Source organism: Osmerus mordax, chromosome 11, assembly GCF_038355195.1.
Source record: "Osmerus mordax isolate fOsmMor3 chromosome 11, fOsmMor3.pri, whole genome shotgun sequence".
NCBI lineage: Eukaryota > Metazoa > Chordata > Actinopteri > Osmeriformes > Osmeridae > Osmerus > Osmerus mordax.
The window spans coordinates 8,118,764-8,139,125 of NC_090060.1; the positions used below are offsets into that span (position 1 = coordinate 8,118,764).

General features: G+C 51.3%; 1 protein-coding gene across 1 annotated transcript; it reads right to left on the minus strand.

The window, feature by feature from the left end:
* Nucleotides 1-3,732: 3,732 nt before the first annotated feature.
* arhgap35a (Rho GTPase activating protein 35a) lies at nucleotides 3,733-19,038 on the minus strand. The gene is given in 8 exon segments (XM_067245722.1): nucleotides 3,733-7,848; nucleotides 8,161-8,266; nucleotides 8,956-9,087; nucleotides 10,011-10,088; nucleotides 12,439-12,577; nucleotides 15,130-15,235; nucleotides 15,237-15,682; nucleotides 15,811-19,038. Coding segments are annotated over 8 exon segments (4,722 nt in total). The 5' UTR covers nucleotides 19,000-19,038; the 3' UTR covers nucleotides 3,733-7,322.
* Between the last annotated feature and the right edge of the window lie 1,324 nt (nucleotides 19,039-20,362).

A 20,362-nucleotide genomic window follows, 5' to 3' on the forward strand; every position in this document is an offset into this window, starting at 1 on the left:
GGGATGTTCGCGCGAATCACAGACGCCTTTCATTCTCCGCTTCTTATCTGTCGGCTCCGGTATAGATTCAAGTCTCTCATGATCGGTCAGCTCATCCGTTCTTTCACCGAGCTCCCCGTGGGGGCCAGAGACCGTCGGATCCGTTATTCATTTCGGAATGAAAAAAAGCAGCGCGAGAGAAGAAACAGAAGCGGAGACCGTGGGGAAATTACGGCGAAGCGCGAGGTGGATCAAGAATTAAACGGCATAATTAATCAAGCAAAAAACAAGCACGCGTTGCTCATACGTTAATTATTTGAATTTCACTCCACTTGAGGAAACACAATAGGGAGAATGTACATTAGGGCACCAGCCCTTCAGTCTAAACCATGTCCCGAATGCAGCCGGTCACCCGTAGGCCCATCTACCCAGTGACCTCAGCACAATGTCAGATCGTTTCTAGTTAACGGTTTGATTACCATATTATTATGTATAGACACAGTCAGGCATGACTTCTCCAACAAAGACAATTAAGCTGTTAGAACTATTCTTATTTGTCTTGTTTCTCATTCAAAAGTGTACACGGAGTTCGCATTTTAGGCACGGAAAATATTCGTACTGCTGAGGAGAACTTGACCAAGGTCTCCGTCACGCCGCTCCGGTCCTCCACACCCGGAACTCGCTCATCCATCCATGCGTCTGTCTCACTTTCAGCTTGTCAATACCGAACCCCGTCCCTGAGCGATGTCATCAATCGAGGTATCAATATCGAAATACCACAGTGACCCAGACGATCAATTATCACCTCGCGGGAGGAGAGGTGAGAGAGGGGACCGGGGCACCTTAAATCATCGATGGGAGTGACTGGCCTGGAGGCGGACCCGAACAGCGGTATTGATAACAGCATTTCCACCTGTGGCAACTGAAGGGAAGAGCGCGAGCCGACCGGGAAAACGGACCACATCTGAATTCAATACCAGCCCGCAGCTGCGAGCGAGACCCAGAAAGACACGGATGAGCGGAGAGACGTGACTCGACTGATCATAAGACCAGCCGGACGGGAGGAGAGGAGCACCACTTAAGTCTCTCTCTCTCTTTTTTCAGAACTTTATAATCGCATCTCACGGTTGGATGAGACACCTCACGTAGCTCATACTTAAGTGGTAAGCTACAATAGCGTTCTAATAAGCTCGCCTAAGCCGTCCATGTTAAATCTTCTATAGTTGCAAATAACCTTGTCTTATACCCTCCCACCCTCTTTGCACAGACGCCAGTAGGCTGGGCTACCTGTCCTAATAGCGATTGGGCCTATTTATTATGAGAGCTAACAGACTATAGATTAGACCATTTATGAGACGTTCCAACACGGTGCAGAACAAACTGCTCTCTCCTCTCATATCAAAGCTCATCATCCGACGCACGTGCTCAGGGCTGGAACGCCTTCGCCCCAGGTTGGGTTTACAAGAATGCTAAAGTACGTGCTCGGTAGTCGGAGGAACTGGATGCCTGAATGTGAGACAAGCACTCCTGCTAGTGGTTAGTATGTGTAAGCGCAGCTTCGGGACTACGAACGTGGCCACAAAACCACTGGAGATTAAACAAAGCTGTGAACATACAATTGAAGTACTCGAGGTGATACTGCAGGTATACAGTGGTGGGAGAACAGACCAGTTCTTGAAAAATGTACTGTTTGACATATGACAAGTAACACTGTAAAAGCCTACACACATGGTGGACAGAGCAGGGTGGGGTGTAACCTACACACATGGTGGACAGAGCAGGGTGGGGTGTAACCTACACACATGGTGGACAGAGCAGGGTGGGGTGTAACCTACACACATGGTGGACAGAGCAGGGTGGGGTGTAACCTACACACATGGTGGACAGAGCAGGGTGGGGTGTAACCTACACGTGTGGTGGACAGAGCTGGGTGGGGTGTAACCTACACGTGTGGTGGACAGAGCTGGGTGGGGTGTAACCTACACGTGTGGTGGACAGAGCTGGGTGGGGTGTTACCTACACGTGTGGTGGACAGAGCTGGGTGGGGTGTAACCTACACACATGGTGGACAGAGCTGGGTGGGGTGTTACCTACACACATGGTGGACAGAGCTGGGTGGGGTGTAACCTACACACATGGTGGACAGAGCAGGGTGGGGTGTAACCTACACGTGTGGTGGACAGAGCTGGGTGGGGTGTAACCTACACGTGTGGTGGACAGAGCTGGGTGGGGTGTAACCTACACGTGTGGTGGACAGAGCTGGGTGGGGTGTAACCTACACGTGTGGTGGACAGAGCTGGGTGGGGTGTTACCTACACGTGTGGTGGACAGAGCTGGGTGGGGTGTAACCTACACGTGTGGTGGACAGAGCAGGGTGGGGTGTAACCTACACGTGTGGTGGACAGAGCAGGGTGGGGTGTAACCTACACGTGTGGTGGACAGAGCAGGGTGGGGTGTAACCTACACACATGGTGGACAGAGCTGGGTGGGGTGTTACCTACACACATGGTGGACAGAGCAGGGTGGGGTGTAACCAGTCTAGAACCATGACAATATTCTCTTTGAAGACCTTATTGAACTCATATAGAGCTGAGGTACTAAGTCTAACCTGTGCCAACATGCAGAACGAAGATGATTATGATGATACATCAGATTCCATGTATCCCCCCTTGGACACCCCGTGAAGGTCAGGGTTCATAGGTCAGCCACCCTGCGGTCGCCCTTTTCAGAGCCAATCAGGGAGTTCTCCCCTCTGAGCCACAGTGAGGAGACATCGCGCCGTCCTAAAAAGGTCACTTGAAGGTCACTGACATGGATTTCCTTTGAGTTGAAGTCCAAGAAAAGGTCAAAAGAGGTCATCCCAAAATGGCACCGAGCTCTGATTTTGGACTCACAGGGACGGAAATGGCATTAGGCCCTTCTCTCTACACAGTTCTCACAGGGACGGAAATGGCATTAGGCCCTTCTCTCTACACAGTTCTCACAGGGACATAAATCAGGCCCTTCAATTAACGCACTCAGGGGCTCAAATCCTCACCCCCTCTTAACACCCCCCCCTAAAAGACCTCACTCAGTGTTTTAAAGTCTAGCGTGGTGCTATGCAGACCATGGGCCCACAGGAGATGAGAGAAGTTGCTATTGAGAGCATGCTGATTAATAAAGAGGAGTTGGGGGTAAAATAGTTTTCCATTCCAAAGAATGGGACTGGCTATGAAGTGTCAGCAACTCTGGTGGACTATCTAGTTTGTATTTGAGGTTACTGTTTCACTGTGTTTGGTCAGAATTCAGACCGTTCCTTGGCACTAACCACTTAAATAGCTAAATAGTTTAATAGAACGGTGCACTTTTGATCCCTGATTTTCTGCTGTACTGTACTTATAAAAGCCCTTATTTGTATGTTGCTTTGGATACATGTGTGTTTGATGTATAAGATGTCAAATGTACACGAGTAGATTCACACACAGCAGGGTGAGCCATTCGTCAGTTCCATAAGCACCTGTTCCACTATCTGCAGTGCTGCTCTTCTTCCTGGTGCTCCAGAGGAGAGACATCACCTTATGGTCAGCTGACAGGAAGTCCCACCGATAACCACATTACCCCACTGGTCCTCTAACAAGGTCTTTGACGGCACACAACTTTGATACCCATCAGAGCACTGTAGCCATGACGATCTACAGTACTTGAAACCTCATGTCCTTGGTGCTGCCAGGTGGGCAGCATGAGGCTCAAGGAGAGAGACACAGGAGACAGACGTTACAAGATTTGATTTATTAACTATGATACAGGTCATGTAAGGCTTGCTGTATGGGCCATCCCCATGGAGAGTGATCGAACACTCTTTGCATGAGGACAACTCTGTTTACGTTGATGTATCTTTTCACTTTACTTCATTTGTATTTTTCAACCATTGTATTTTAAATTTCCCCCCATTATTTCATATGATCTTTTTTTCATTTTTTTTGGGCCATTTTGTTGTTTTTATTCTTCCTCTTTAAATACCGTGTGAGGTGGTGCCCCCCTCTGGTTGGCTGAGAACATGCACCACACACAGCAGGCCTCCGCACCACTCACAAAAATTATTTAAAAAAACTTTCTTTTTTTATTATTCATAAAATAAAACATGAAAAGAAACGTTTTTTTTGTTTTCTATCACCATCAACTAAAAGGGCAAAGCCAGGTAGCCCCTCCCCAGCCCCCCCCCCCCGCCCCCCCCAACACACACACACCCTCCAACATAGATATAAACAACCATTTGGATATAGTTTTGTTTGTTTATCATTTTAACTTAATCTGTCACCATTGTTGCAAAAATAAAGAAGAAAGTCAGTGAGCGAGCCAGCCATGTATGATCGCTGATGTCACATTTTTTTGTTTTGTTTTTATACAATTGTTTTCCCCATGTGTCATGATGCTCCCCCCCCACCCTGTTTTCGTAGCCTAGTCTTTGGCGGTCTCACGCTCAGTCACCACAGTGAGGCAGGCAACACTCCTGGGGCAGGCCCTTCAGTGACACGTACCAGAGTCCAACCTTCCCTCCTCCCCCCACAACCACCACTCATTCTCACTCCCTCTCTTCTTATATCACTCTCCCTCCCTCTCTGTCTCTCTATATTTTAGTCAAGTGTAACTCTAGAAGCAGAGATATCTCTACCGGTGGTCTTGTCAGGTAGGTGATGGAGACAGTGAAGGATAAGTTAAATAGAGCATGGAAAAGTGTGACTACACACACACACACACAAGTCCGTCCGCACGCACACACAGCTGATTCTCCAGATTCACTCACAATCAGGCTAAACTATCTCTGGTCTCTGGACGATCACAAAGTGTTTCCATGCCAACAGCGGACAAGAGCCATGGAATTCCGTGATCCCGTCTCCCTGTCATCCCGCCTGGATGAATGGCCTGTCTGTTCTATACCGGAACACCGGAACTCTCACTCTCTGTTTCTTTCTCTCCTTCACTCTCTCCATTTCTTTTCCCTCCTTCTCCCTCTCTGTATTTTTTCCTCCTCTGTGTGTCTCACTCACTTTCTTTCCTCCCCTCTCGCTTCCTCTTTCTCTCCATCTCTCTTTAGTTCTTTCTTTCTCTCAGGGTAAGTTACCAGTGTCATGTCAAACAAGGACACTGCTCAGAAGCTGTTGCAGCCCAAGAATAAATCAGCAAACACAGAACGAGAGAGAGAACCGACCCACTGCTTGTCAGGGCCTGTGGACCACACGGCTGTCTATCCAGAAACATAGCATTACAGGTCAGAATCTATAGGGTAATCTCAATGCAGTTATCATGGCTTTTAAATGAAACTAGATCTTTCTTTTATGTTCACCCAGAGTCCCAAGGGGGGTAATACTTCCTCATATTTCACCTTCAATTGATACATTTCATGACAAACTGGGCCCAGAAGAGTATCTTATGTTGATCCCTAAGGAGGGAGATGGGTGTTCCGCCCATGCAGTGGAGGGGTGAGGTAATGGCTATGATACCGCCTCCGCCACCAGGTGGCAGTAGTGCGTTCCTGTTGTCCTTTAACTGTATGGCTCTCGGAGTGGTTAATAAACTGCACCTACCAGGTTTGACGTGCTTTAAAAGTGCTGTGGAAAATTCTACAGAGCAACGCCACGCCAGGGAGCCCAACTCGAGTCCAACTACAGCTGGAGCCAATCACATTGAACTAGGAAGTGACCAATGTTATTCTCTCTCTGTTAGCCTGTGAAATTTAGACTAATACACAAGCAAAAGCACACACACACATCAAGGTCACGGCTTTAGGGCTCACCAAGGTCCAGGTTCACTAAGCTCTTGGATTGGTTGACAGGACAGAGTTGAAGTCAAGCCTCCCAAGGCCTTCTGGGAATCTGGACAGGAACACCCTGTATCTGCTCTACTCTGTGTCTGAAAACATTAACTAGTGGTTGTCTTTTCAACTGAAGCCCCACCCATCCCTAGCCCCAACCTCATGCAGTCTCTATTGGTCCAAACATGAACTTGGCCTCTCCCAAGAAGCACAAGGGCCAATCCGAAGCACCACAGAGACCAGGAAGGGAGGGACTTCCTGTGTGAGACTGCAGCCTTATTGGCCTGTGAACAACATGAAACCCTCTAAAACTAATCCATACAAAATGGAAGCATGGAGTGACACAGGAAGTCAGAGAGTAAGAAAGAGAGAAAGAGGGAAAGAGAGAAAACCTCCACCCTTGGTAAAACAGAACAGAGCAGAGAACGGTCAAACAGCCTGGAGCCCCAGGGGTCACACAGCCTGGAGCCCCAGGGGTCACACAGGCTGGAGCCCCAGGGGTCACACAGCCTGGAGCCCCAGGGGTCACACAGGCTGGAGCCCCAGGGGTCACACAGCCTGGAGCCCCAGGGGTCACACAGCCTGGAGCCCCAGGGGTCACACAAAAAGAAAGACAGAAGAGGAGGAGCTACCCTAACTGCCGTCTGTGTGAACACACAGAGTTCCTTGCTTGAATCTCCCAGCAGATCCAGTTGGTCAAGATTCTTGTCCTTGCCGTTACTATTGCAACTGGCAACGCCCGGTATGTGTGTGTCTGTGTATGTGAGGAAGAGGCAGCATAAGGCTGAGAGAGTCTCTAGTCCATATTCTGGTAACAGTGGTCAAATAAAAGGAAGCCCCAGCCCAGCTTCTCCCCAGGGTCCTAGAAGGGCTGGGTTGTGTGTGTGTGTGTGTGTGTGTGTGCGTGTGCATGTGTTTGATGAGGTGGAATCCAGATAGTGGTCCATACAGTTTATCTACCTCCCCCTCCTTACCCCATGCACCCAGTACCCGGGCCAATGAGGTGAGGATTCTTCTGGTGGGGGCAGGATTGGGTGGGGGCTGGCAGGGGGGTAATGTTCTGTACTGAGTTTCCAGGGGGAAGCATAAGAGTGTTACGCCTTCTGTCACAGTCCTATGCTGACAGGCTGGCTACACAAAGGGAAAGCGGTGTGTGTGTGTGTGTTACCCTAATGTGAGAAGGGGCTGATAAGGAGGGGGTTAAGAGGTAAATAAGGACCCATGTTACATAGTGGCTCATACTATGATCTATCCTGGCCCCTCCTGTGGGTGTGTTTTTTCCAAATTCAAATTAAATGCAACAGAGGCTAATAAAACCCCTTCTCCCAAAGACTTAAGTTTCTCCCTCCCTGTACATACTGTATCACTCCCCCTCGACACCCTCCCTCCCGCTCCCTCACCTTCTCTCCCTTTCCTCCTTGCTCTCCTTTTATATAATACCAACCTCTTTTCTTTCTGCTCTGTCCTCAATCCCAATCCATCTTTATTTCCATCTCTCTTTCTCTCTGTCCCCCCCGCCCCGCCCCTCCCCTCTCTATATCTCTCTTTCCCTTCACCCCTCGTTCACAGCGTGCGTCGTTCCGTGGGGGTGGAGGGGGGGCAGCAGGGAGGGGAGGGGGGCGTGGGGGGTGGTCGGCGGCGAGTGGGATGGGGAGCGGTGGATCAGGGGCCGGCCGTAGTGCGGGATCACCGGGGGCGTGGCCGGCATGACGTACGGCGTCGGAGACGGCGAGGACGAAGACGAGTAGGCGGAGCTCCCCATGGAGTAGGCGGAGCTTCCCAGTGAGTAGGCGGAGCTTCCCATAGAGTAGGCGGAGCTCCCCATGGAGTAGGCAGAGCCTCCGGCGGAGGAGAGGGTGGAGGTGGGGGAGGCGGGGAGTCCTCCCGGGGCGTCGGCCAGCGGCTGGTTGTAGAAGAAGAAAGCACACTGGTGGATGAAGTTCTCTATGATTGTCTGGTAGGTGCGCGTGGCCGTCAGGGCGTCCATGGTGGTGAAGTCGGGACGCATCAGCGTGGGCCAGAAGCAGATGGACAGGTTCTCACTAGTCATCAGGTTGAGACGGTTGTTCTGGCTCACCCTGAGGGGGGGGGGGGGGGGGGGGGATGGAGAGAGAATGTTAAGACGCACCACACGCACATCGCACAGCTCATCCCGTCTCCTCCGTGACTCAGCAAGCAGAGACATGAGGCTGCAGCCTGTCAGTCTCCCTGTGTGTGTCCAGGGTGACAGGGTTGATGAGTCAGAGGCTGTCACCCAGGCTGGTTAGGGTGTGACCCTGACGTCCACCTCCCTGTCACCCAGGCTGGTTAGGGTGTGACCCTGACGTCCACCTCCCTGTCACCCAGGCTGGTTAGGGTGTGACCCTGACGTCCAACTCCCTGTCACTCACTTGCTCAAGTGGCTGATGACGTATTTGAAGACGTCATAGTTCTCCCTGGGGAACCTGCGGAGAACTTCCTTCATGGTGAAGTACCTCTGCTCCCTGTCACCGATCTCTGGATGGAGGGAAAGGAGAGGAGAGGAAAAATATAAAAGTTAGACTTGCGACTTACACATATCCCTTGAATACCACACACACTATCAGACAAAGGCCACACACACACACACCATAACAATGAGGGGAGGATGACATTCTCTCTATAAGGCTGACAAACAATGACACCCACACACACACACACAAACATGCTTAATGGCAGGAGTGATACATAGTAAGTGACATCACCACTAAGGAGCAGTCAGTATCAGCTAAGTCCACACATGCACACAATGATTCACAAATGACTCCAAAGTGGACTAAAGGATGAAGTCAGTATCATGAGCAGCTAGTCTCTGGAAGCGGATCTGACTATACAACATCTGACTACACTTTACTGAACTGAACTCTCTTGACTATCAGCAGGTACCGGACAGGAGAAGTGCACTACTCTCTCTCCCTACCCACGTCACTCTCTTCTCTCCTCAACCCATCTCTCCTTGGGTCCACCTCCTCGCTCTCTCCTCTCAGCTCTGGATCAATACCTCCCAAACTCTCATCTCTTTACCCAAGTGCCTCATCACTTTCACCCATGGCCTCCAAATCTATCCCCAAGACTTGGCGACGCCTCAAACAGATCTCCCATCCCCTCGTCCGCCTCATTTCCCCCATGGCCTACAACCCCCCCCCCCCCCCCCCCCCAGGACTTACTGAAGGCCTCCACCAGCTCCACCTGCATGCTGTAGGGCACCAGAGGATCGGGCAGCTCCGAGAAGAAGCTCTTCATGGCTCCTGCAACCGTGTTGATGGTGAAGTCCTTCTCAACCAGGTCCAGATTATGGTCTGTAGGAACGGGAAAAGAGAGAAGAAATAGAGACCGTGTTGGAAGGGGAGAGAACAAAGAAGGGAGAGGGATGAAAAGGAGAAAGACGGTGAAGAGGTAAAAGAAAGAAAGTTGGAGTCAAGACTTTGGGATTTTACACCTTCTGGAGTGGCACTACACCTACTGGTCACCTGTGTTATAGCTTGAGGTGTGATTGGTCACCTGTGTTACAGCTTGAGGTGTGATTGGTCACCTGTGTTACAGCTTGAGGTGTGATTGGTCACCTGTGTTACAGCTTGAGGTGTGATTGGTCACCTGTGTTACAGCTTGAGGTGTGAGTGGTCACCTGTGTTACAGCTTGAGGTGTGATTGGTCATCTGTGCTACAGCACAGTGTGAGGTGATGGACTATCTCTGGTGTTGCCGGGGGGGGACGACCTGTGATGTAATCTCAGGAGTAATAGTATTGTCACCTTTAGTGTCCGGTCAGCATCGACCCGACACAGAGCTTCAACTCTGATTACACAGGGCAAATTCAACTTCAGCCAGGCGTACAGACACACACACACTCAGTGCCATCTCACGCTGCTATCTACCCAGCCAGCATGCTTCATTAACCAAACCAATCTGGTCGTAATTAACTTCCCACACCAGACACACACGCACACACACACACACACACACACACACAGGCGCCCACACACAAAACAGGCCATCATACACAGCTGGGAGATTGGGGGAGCATGGTCCAGGGAAGCAGAAGACCTCTTCTGGAGGATCAATGCTTACAGATGTTCTCTGCTAACTAAGGGAATCCACTCTACACTTTTAACTTTGAAACAAGGAGAGACGGGACACACAACTCTTTCCTATACTTTAGCAGAGAATGTGTGTGTGTGTGCTGGTGTGTGAGTATGTCGTGTGCATTGTGTGGTTGTACTCACCCTGGTCAAACTGGCGCTGCATGCTCTCCATCTCAGCCTTGTTCCCACTGACCCTGTAGATACCCTCAGTAGTCAGCCCTGAGAGGGAGGGGGAGGGATGTAGGGAGAGAGAGAGAGAGAGAGAGGAGTGAGGAGAGGAGAAATAATGGGAGGGTTGAGATGGAGACAGAATTGGTAAAGAAGGGAGAGAAAAGACAGAGAGGGGGGAGAGTAGGGGGGGAAATAGTTAATTACACAGAAATCATTCAGCTGTTTCTTGCAATTCAACAGATTATTTTACTATCCACATCCCTGTCCCAGAGAGACACACAGCCCATCAGTCTGTGTGTCTCTCTCTCCATCCACCAGTCAGGCCTGTCAGACACAGCATGCAAATGCTCCCTGACTAGGAGAGACGAGAGAGAGAGAGAGAGAGACGAGAGAGAGACGAGAGAGAGAGAGAGAGAGAGAGAGAGAGAGAGAGAGAGAGAGAGAGAGAGAGAGAGAGAGAGAGAGAGAGAGAGAGAGAGAGAGAGAGAGAGAGAGAGAGAGAAAGAAAGAAAGAGAAGGAAGGAGGAAATGAGAAGTTTTGCAGTCTCCTTAGTTAAGCCTGCCTTCATCGATCTCCTCCTGCATTCAATGTAGACTATACGGCAATATAGCTTCCCTGACTTGACGGCAGGGAGGGAAAGGGGAACAACGGAGGGACAGAACAAAAAGAGAGATGACGAAGGATGGGGGGAGGACAGAGGGAGGATGGAGGAGAGGTCAACTCCCATCATGCTCTTTGTTCTGAGAGCTACCGCAGTTTCCTCTGAGGGCAAACCAACATGGAAACTTCCTGTGGGCAAACATGACCACTTCCCGAGGCCAAACACGACCACTTCCTGTGGCCAGAGCATCCATTTCCTGTCTGACCATCTCCTACCTCAAGTCTTTGTCAGACAAGCCTTCTGGTCGAATCACTCCTCCAACTCCTATATCTCTCCTCCGCCTCTTTTTCCCTTATATCTCCCTTCTTCTCTCCTAGGTTCTCCCATTTTTACTCCCCCATCCTCCACACACACGCCCAGAGGTCTGAGATAGTGGTTTTAAATGTCAGATTGGTGTTGGTTCCTCAGGCCTGTAGACATACCCAACCCTCTGCCCAGACATGGCTCTGTCACCGCCGGCAACCAGGAGCCGTGCTCACAGGTCACCACGGAGACATGCTTTCTCTGGCTGCTGCCCTTAACATCCCCACGGCGAACGACACAAGGAGCAGGTGTGTCCACGCATGCTAATACACATCCATCATCTCACAACACACGCACAGTGAGATAAACTAGTATGACAGGGCAAGCGAGAGAAAAGGAGGGGGAGAGAGAGAGAGAGAGAGAGAGAGAGAGAGAGAGGAGTGAAAGTTAGAGATAGGAGTTCATAGGGATATAAAGTCCAAGAGTTACCTTACATTAGCATCCATATGTCTGTGTGTGTGCGTGTGTGTGTGTGTGTGTGTTAAAATTACAGAATGTGTGTTATTTATGAATCTGGCTTTGGGCTGTGAGTTGCAGAACATGTTCCTCCTCAGCACACACACGCGCACAGACACACACACACAGCTGAGCCCAAAGATTGTTCTAATTTCCTGCTCTGTGATATTGATCTGAGTGAGAAAGCTATCAGGCATGAACATGGCCATAAGGGAGGGATGAAGGGATGGAGGGGAGGAGGGGTAGAAGGACGGAAGGTAAGGAGAGACGGAAGGAGCGGGTGTGTAATAAATGAGAAACTAAGTGGGTGAAAAGGACAGAGTAAGTGGATGAGTGGACTGGGGGAAAAAAGGTAAAGAGGGAAGGACACAGAGGAGGCTGATGTGGAAGAGAGGAGAGGAAATGGAGGATTAGTGGACAGGAGAGGGAGGGAGGGAAGCGAGAGAAGGGGGGGGGAGAGAAGGTAAGAGTAAGCTGAATCTGGAATGCTGAATACTTTAAACAACAAGACCTGAGCTTTAATCACAGATGCCTATCTCCTGCCCCTATGCAAGACAGACAAAGGAAAGGAAGGGGTAGAGGGTTAGGGTTCTTAGAAGGGGGAGGGATGAGAGGGAGGGAGGAGCACATTCTAACACACTTATACACACCATGCTAGCTCAAACACACATACACACCCACCATGCTAGCTCTCTCACACACTTACACACCATGCTAACTCTAACACACATATACACCCACCATGGTAGCTCTGACACACATAGCTATACACACTGTGCTAGCTCTAACACTGACACAGAAGTTATCAGCACTCTGATATGGCAGGAATGCACCACTGTGGAACACGTCAATAAGTCACGTTGCTGTGGCAACCTTCCTGTGGCACGACTTGAGTAGGAACACGCTGGACCTGAACTGACCTCCCTGTAGGCACGTACAAAGACACACACATACACACACATACATTCCAGACTCACCTGTGGTCTCAATGTAACGGATACACTTGTCTATGAAGACCGGGATTGGACGTTCTGGGGTGACCACGTTGACCAATGGCACGCCAAAGTAGTTACTTTCAGGCTTGGAGAGGGAATGGCGGGGCTTGGCACGTGGTTTCTGAAAGCAGGAAGAGAGGTATAAGAAGACAGGAAGAGAGGGATGAGAAGAAAGAGTGAGCTAAATTTTTTCAGCCATGTCATTCTTTCCGATTTGCTACTACACATTAGATGCAATCTAATTAATGAACACCAAAACACAAATACACGTTGCACCCGCATGGAATTTCCTCTGAGGCTTAAACTGATACCAGATCATACATTCCTGTCTTAAGCTGTGTACGTGTGTGCCTGTGAGTGTGTGTGTGTGTGTGAGTGCGTTTGTGTAATACACATCTGTTCCACTCTTCACCTCTCTGTGCTCTCTCTATCCTCTTCTCCCTCCCTCCTCCAACTGCACTCTCTCCCCTAGGACATTTGTTCTTCATCTGGACAGGTTTGAATTAGTTTCTAACTGACTCCTCTTATACTTATATCCTCTTATTAATGCTGTTTCTTTCCAGCTTGACACGTCTGTTTTCTACTGAGCTGTGACGGCAACGCTCACTAGGCCCAAGAGGCCTGGGGCTCTAGTAATCTGCCCGACCCCCTCGGGTGAGCCCTCCTGGGGAAGGTTGTGAGCCAGGGCTGCATGGCTGACTGGGCTTTGGGGCTCAGAGGAAGAGCTGAGAGGCTGTCAGAATGAGAGTAGTAAAACGTTCATTACGGAGAGACTGCTCTAGATACAACAGCAAGTACCCACGCATGTTCACACACCCACATAGTACAGCATCAAAAACTCACTTACTTTTACCATCTGCCTGATTTAATTCTTGAAATACCTCTTTCTACTCCTCCTTTCTAATCTCTCTCTCAGTTGTTTTCTTCAACAACGCCCCCTTCAGAGAGACCTCTTCTTCTTTAGACGGCCGTTTCTCTACTTTTGCACAAGGCCCAACTCCTCCACCTCCACTTCCCTCTCTCCATATCTACCTTTACTTCACTCCTTCTTACCTCCCCCTAAGACCCTCCCCTCCTATGTCCACACTGGCAGGCATTTCTGCCTCAATACCTTCCTCTCTTTTACTCATCCTTTCATCCCTCCTGCCTGTCTGTTTGAAACTTTTACCATAACCTGGCTTCCCCCTCTTGCTCTATCTCCTTTCCTTCTCCCTCTTTTCCCTCTCACCCTCACTCCTTCCATCGCTCCCCTCCTCCTTTCCCCCTGCTGTTCAGCCTTCTGGCCAGTCCTTGTTGCTAACACTCTCCTCTCCTCTCTCCTTTCCTCCACTCTCACCCTCCCTCCCTTCTCTGTCATTCAGTTCTGGTGTTGCTGACTGAGACAGGATATGCTGCCAATGCTGAGAAGACAAAACGGCTTTCCATTGCCAGCACACAGGGCAAGCAAACACACACACTCACCATTTCATGCTTTCAGACTCTGTCGGTTCTCTTTATTTCACCCCATCTCCCTTCCAGTTTTCTTTCTCATCTTTCCTTCTTTGTCTCCACCCTTCTCTCTGTCTCGCCCATCTCTATGTATGTTTGTCTATCTCTCCCTCTCTCTCTTTGTCTGTCTGTCTATCTCTCTGTATGCATGTCTCTCTCCCCCTCTCTTCTCTCCCTCCCTGCAGCCCTATTGCTCTCTCTCTTTCTCCGTCTCCCTCTTCCTCCCTCTCTCTCCTTCTCTCTGCAGTACAGGGGGCAGTAAAGTGGAACTAGGTGTAACAGGAATTTGAAACATTCCACTTGTCAGCTGAGGGGAGGTTTCAAAAGCTGCAGGATCCGAGAAAGAGAGGAAATGTTTCCGGCCTCAAACGAGAGAGCTATGCCAAGCTCTACTCGACCAGTAAAATCTGTAAAATGTGTCTTTATCTTGACTATGTGCCAGGTCTAGGACATACTGCACAAGAGCAAAGTGCTAGGAAATAGGAAATATGCTAGAGGACTTGGGTAGTATGGGAGCAACAACCGTTTTTTTTTTTTAAGTATTAGGGGAATATAAATAGTTTGTGTGCGTTTGTGTGTAGTTAGTGTGCATGTGTGTGTGTCAAAGACGATGAGAACACCAATCACCCAGCTTCTGTTCCGTCCTCACTCCTGACAGTCATGATAATAACCATTACACACACACACACACACTTCCTTCCCACTCAGTCACACCTCGGTCTCTGTCTCGGGGTGTGACTGAGCACCAAGTGAGATAAGCTTAACAGCGCTGGGTCAGATGCTTTAGAGTGGTATGCTTGAGGAGGGTGAGTCTGTGTGTGTGAGTGTCAAGAGACAGCGCAGCTGCGAAGAGTATCTTTAGAACACTCTCACTCACCGTTGACTGTAACTGAGAGTCTGCTACATAATAATGTGTGATTAGAGAGATAGTTTAATCCAGGATAAAACACTAACCACGGTATAGGGGGGAGGAAGAGTGAGGCGGGGGAGGTTTCCCACGTTAATGCTTTTATTTAGCGAAGCAGTGTAGGAATCAGTGAATGAGATGACTGAACTGTAACATGGGTACTGACTTCATATGCGGTGTACTGTCATGAATTGTGTCTGTGGGAAAACAACAATGAAACATGGATCTACACACAAACACACACAGACAAACCACACACACACACTTCCAGTCCATACCTTGGGTGTCCTACGCAAGCTCCTCAGTATATTCTTCTTTTTAGAATCCTCGCCTTCTTCGTTGACAGAGCTGTCGCCTTTGTTAGCCCCGCCCACTTCATCCTGATTTGCTTTGGGGGGGCCCTCCCATCTCGTCGTCGCTGCCAATGGAAAAGCTGGTTCTGAAGCTGCTGAACTTGCCCAGACGTTTGGATCGGTCCCGGTACAGCTGAGGCTTCATCCCTATCGATAGTTTTCTCCTCCGCTCCAGGGAGCTGCTGTCCGCTTCGCTGTCGGACCCGTTGCCCCCGGTAACACCGCCGCCATTGGCGTTGCGGATGGTGATGATCTTGCCCTGCGTGCTGTCGTGGGGGACCGAGTAGATGTTCTCCTCCTCCGAGGGCCGGGGCTTGGAGACGGCGTCCACAGGCTCCGCGTAGTCGGAGGGGTCATAGCCACCATCGCTGCCCGGGGCCCAGCTCACCGTCTGGGGGAGAGAGCGGCGTGTGGTGCCTCCCTGCTGCTGCTCCATGTAGGGGCCCAGGTTCACCTTGCGGACGGGCTTAGGCTTCACCTGAAAGAGGGTGAAGAAACCTGGATAAAAAACTGTGCTAGACATAACAGGCAAAATATATATTATTATGAATAATATTTGATAAAAAATGTGTGTGTGTTTTCAGAAAAATGTGTGTGTTCCCTTACCTGAGGGGGCACCTTGTTGTTGAGCTTGCTCTCGAAGGTGCTGATCTCCGAGATGACCGAGAAGCGGTCGCTGGTTTCAAGATCCAGTTTGCCGAAAAGTGAGGGAAGGGATCCGTCATTCATAAGCGTGGCGTAGGGCGGCGAGGGCTCGATGTCGTCCTCGGAGTCCAGCAGCGTGTTGACGGGACTCGGTGATGCACACCTGTGTGGGCTCACGCTCTCATTAGTGCACAGCTCCGCCACGTTGTCGTACATGTGCGTGGCCTCCACGATCGTCCGCTTCTCCACCACCTCCTTGAGGAAGGACTGGAACAGGTCCATCTTGTGCAGCCCCCCCACCACCCCTCCGGGTCCACACACCACCGTGTTGAACCTCGCCTCGATCTCGCGAGCCAGCTCCTCCCCCTGGCTCACCTGCTCCCTGGCGGCCTCCGACTCCGTCAGCTCCACCTGGCTCTCCCCCACCGCCAGCAGCTGGATGGGGATGATGTCCTGGATTTCGCACAGGAAGGCACACAGAGTCTCCATGGAGGCCTTGCGGCGGGCGGAGTAGGCGGCGATGTACCCGTGGACCAGCTGGCTCTTGCGGAGGGAGAAGGAGGAGTGGAAGGAGAGGAGGGAGAGGTCGATGCTCTGCCTCTGGCCTCCCACGCTCAGGTCCAGGAGCACCGAGGTGCCGCTGCTGAGGTTGGAGGCCGGGCGGCAGTGCTGGGGGAGTAGGAGGGGAGACAGGAGCTGCTCCACGTCGTAGGAGTCCCCGCACATCAGACACATGACGATCCTCAGGTCGGCCTCTGAGCCCCCCTGCTGGGGGTGAGGCTGGGAGTCCCGTAAGCCTAGCGGGGATGGAGGGGGTAAGGGAGGAGAGCTGCTCCCCATGCTCTTGCGGGAGTCCAGGAGGCCCTTCAGCATCTGGTTGATCTGCTTCTCGCTGATGTTGCGCCCGAAGCTCAGGCCAGGGCTGGAGGGTTCCAGGTAGGAGCACTGCAGCTTCCCAGCCACCTGCTGCCCCTGCTGGATCAGCGTCTGGGTCGTCTCCCCTCCGATGTCCCCGATGGACCCAACACCCCGCTTAGTGACCAGGAGGAGGGAGAGCGGGAGGTGGGCCAGACTGTTCTCCCGCTCCCTCCTGCCCAGGGTGGCCTCCCTCAGCTTCTCCAGGCTCTCCACCACATACGACAGGGACTCCTTTGAGTTGTACAGACAGAGGCAGCCGTGGGGTGTGAAGGTGGGCGTGTGGAACGAGTTGACAGGCAGACGTACGTTGCCCTCTATCGGCCGAAGGGTCAACTCGTACGTCCTCCCTTCCAGGACATAGCGGTCGTCACTGGTGCAAAGCGCCCGGATTTCCTTGGCCATCTCTCGAGCCAAGCCGTCCCTTCCCAGGATGACCACGTTGATGCGGTCGGCCTTGCCCTCCGCCGCCCGCTGGCTGTCGGAGGTGGAGGAGTAGCGGGTGGGGAAGCGCGAGGCCAGGATCTGCTCGATCTTCCCGTCCACACAGTGGGGACTGCTGGGGCAGGTCTCCTTGGTGGGGTGGTAGACAAAGTGGATATGCTTCAACACCAGAGCGTCCCTCTCGGCCTGCAGCTTCTGCAGGGCTTTGAACCTGGGCTCATCTCCCAACGCCTCCTGGATGGCGCCCATCTTCTCCTTACTGGGCTTGGCGTCTACCTCCAGCTCGTAGAAGAGCTCTGAATATTCCAGAAGGAGTTCCTGGAAGTCCTCTTTGCACTGCTCGATGACCTCCTTCTGGTGCTTGTTGTAGATCTCCAGGTACTCTGACTCATCCAGCCACTGGTAGAACTCCTCGTTCATGATGAAGCTCCTCGCCTCCTCCCACGGCTTCCCCGCCGTGATGAAGGGAGAGGCGGCCAGCCTCTCCTTGAACTCGCACCTCATCTCGTTGCGTTTGCGCTCCTTCCGCAGGCGCTCCAGGTGCTCGCCGTAAACCACCTCCGCTTCGATCGTATCCAGGAGGTCCTGGGGTATCCTGTCATCCTCCATGTTGTCGATGTGCGCCGTTTTGTCCCAGGGCGTTCTATCCAGCACCACAAACAGATGGCCAAAATCCCTTTTGGTTTCCAGAACCTTCTGGACACCTGACCAGCTGAGGTGGTTGACCTCGTCCAGCTCAGGGACCAGTGAGTTCAGGGCATGAGGGAGCTTACTCAGATAAATCTTCTTCCTCCTGTCGATGTGCTCGAATTTGAGTCTCTGGACGTGCTGCTGGAAGAGTTCCTTCGCCTTCAAAGTTCCTTTCAGAAACACGTACTCCTTGTACTCTGGCGACGTCTGCATTCTCTGGTTGGTGGCGAGCCAGGTATCGTTGTGGTTCTTGACGATCCGGCTGACCTGCCACTCGTAGCGGTCCTTAGCCGAGGCAATCTGCTGACTCTGTTGCTTCAGAGCCTCATAGTAGGGAATGATCCTGGGCTTTCCCCTGCCCTTATCGATGAGCTGGACCAGAGTCACGAAGGCCAGGTCCACATTGATGTTAGAGCACGCGGACGTCTCCACCACCTGCAGGTTCTTCTTCGCCAGGGCGAATGCATGCGAGTCCTTGATGTAGCGCTCCACCCCTTCGTCGCACTTGGTGAGAGCCAACACCACTGGCTTCTTGGTCTTGGCCAGCTGGTTGTAGAGATTGGTCACAAATTTCATCTGGTCCTCGAAGCTGCGGTTCATCCCCCGGCTGACGTCCACGCAGAGCAGGAAGCCGTCCACCTGCAGCTTCCCCTCCGGCATCTGCTTCTGCTCAAAGTCCTGCTCCAGACCCAGCTGGTCTGTGCACACGTACATCAGCTTCTCGGCCGACGCGAGTTTGGTCGACGCCGCCCTCTTGATGTAGGGCTGCAGCGCGGTGCTCCGGTGTGGCTGGAACGTCTGGTCGTCTATGAACTCTGTCTGCTCCACCACGTGCATCCGGCACTCCGGCCCTTCCTCCAGGGTCCGCCCCGCTTCCCCCCAGAACAGGAAGTGGTCATTGTTCACCACACGACCCCCGAAATCACTGGTGCTCAGGACGGAGGTGTGCTCCTTGTGGAACTCGTCGGCGCTGGGCCGGACGTAGCGGTTGCAGAGGCAGGACTTGCCCACGCCACACTGGCCCTTCTCCCGCTCCGTGCCGGAGAGACCCACCACCACCAGGTTGTAGATGGGCGACCGGGCATCTTGTTTCTTGGCCATGGTTATGGCAGGCAGATAATCATCCTGCCATGCCCAGGGGCACTAAGGAGCGAGGCTAAGGGAGGTGGTGCTGTTTCCATGCACTGGGCTTACTGCAAGGACTGGGTCTGGACCTGGAGTAGGTTGGGGTGGGAGAGAGAGAAACAGAGAGAGTGTTTAGGATGGTCAGGACAGGGGAATAATCACAAGATATTGAGGAAGTGTAATTTTCATTATTAAAGTTATTTCTCCACTGTATCCCCACAAGGTTCCAGTTTTAGGTTAATAGTGTTTAGTATGTGATTTAGTTTCAGCTCAGAAGGTTTCCTGTACAGATTGGGGTCAGCAGCAAAGTCCCTGTAATGCTGCATGTTACTTAACAGCTACGCTAGCATTGGTGACTGATGGACAAGCACACACACCCCATGTAAAACTGCATCATTGAAACAATGTAACATCAGACTGTGGCTGCAACTATCAACTTAGAAAACAGACTAACCACAAAGACACACAATCCCCCCCCCCCCCATCCTTTGCCTTCTCTACACACACACACACACACACGCAGTCACACACAATTACACACACTGAGAGATGAAAGATCTGATAAGCGCTATGCTGCAAGAGTTACTAATTGGGCGACAAGGGAACCCGACTGCCTTTTAAACAGTTTGACTGGCCTGCTGTGCGCTGGCTGACTTATTTTCTGGACAAACAAGCACTTTTACAAACAAGCTCAGAGGACCCGTCAGGCAGGCTAATGTTGCATCACTAATGATGTGCTCCTATTATGAGCACAGACAGTTACCTACATGTAATAGTTGTCCTGATTTGCTGACAATTTGTGGTGGTAGAGAGGAAGTATCAATTGCTGATCGTTTTTTCGACCAAGCCGGCTACTGCTCATGATAAAGGCTGCACTGTTAGAGCTGGACGCCACAGGTGCAATCAGGCGCCACAGGTGGGATCAAGAACTGCTCAAATGGGTTCAGCCATTTCAGTCAACTGAACACATTAAACAACTGTTTTAGTGATTAAGGGACTCATTAATGCATAGTTCGAAGGGAATGAGGGAGGAAGGGGGGAGAGATACACAGAGAGAGGGAGAGAGAGATACACAGAGAGATACACAGAGAGAGAGAGAGAGAGAGAGAGAGAGAGAGAGAGAGAGAGAGAGAGAGAGAGAGAGAGAGAGAGAGAGAGAGAGAGAAGGGAAGAGTGACTACCTTGGAAAGCCCTCCATACCCCTGCAAGGTATTTCCACTTCCAAGGTAATTCTGAGTCCATGAAAAATAAAGTTCAATTGAAGTCTAAATCTCGACAACTATAACCAGACATGAAACGCCAGAGGAAAGCTAATTCCACACAGGCTGACTTCCATATC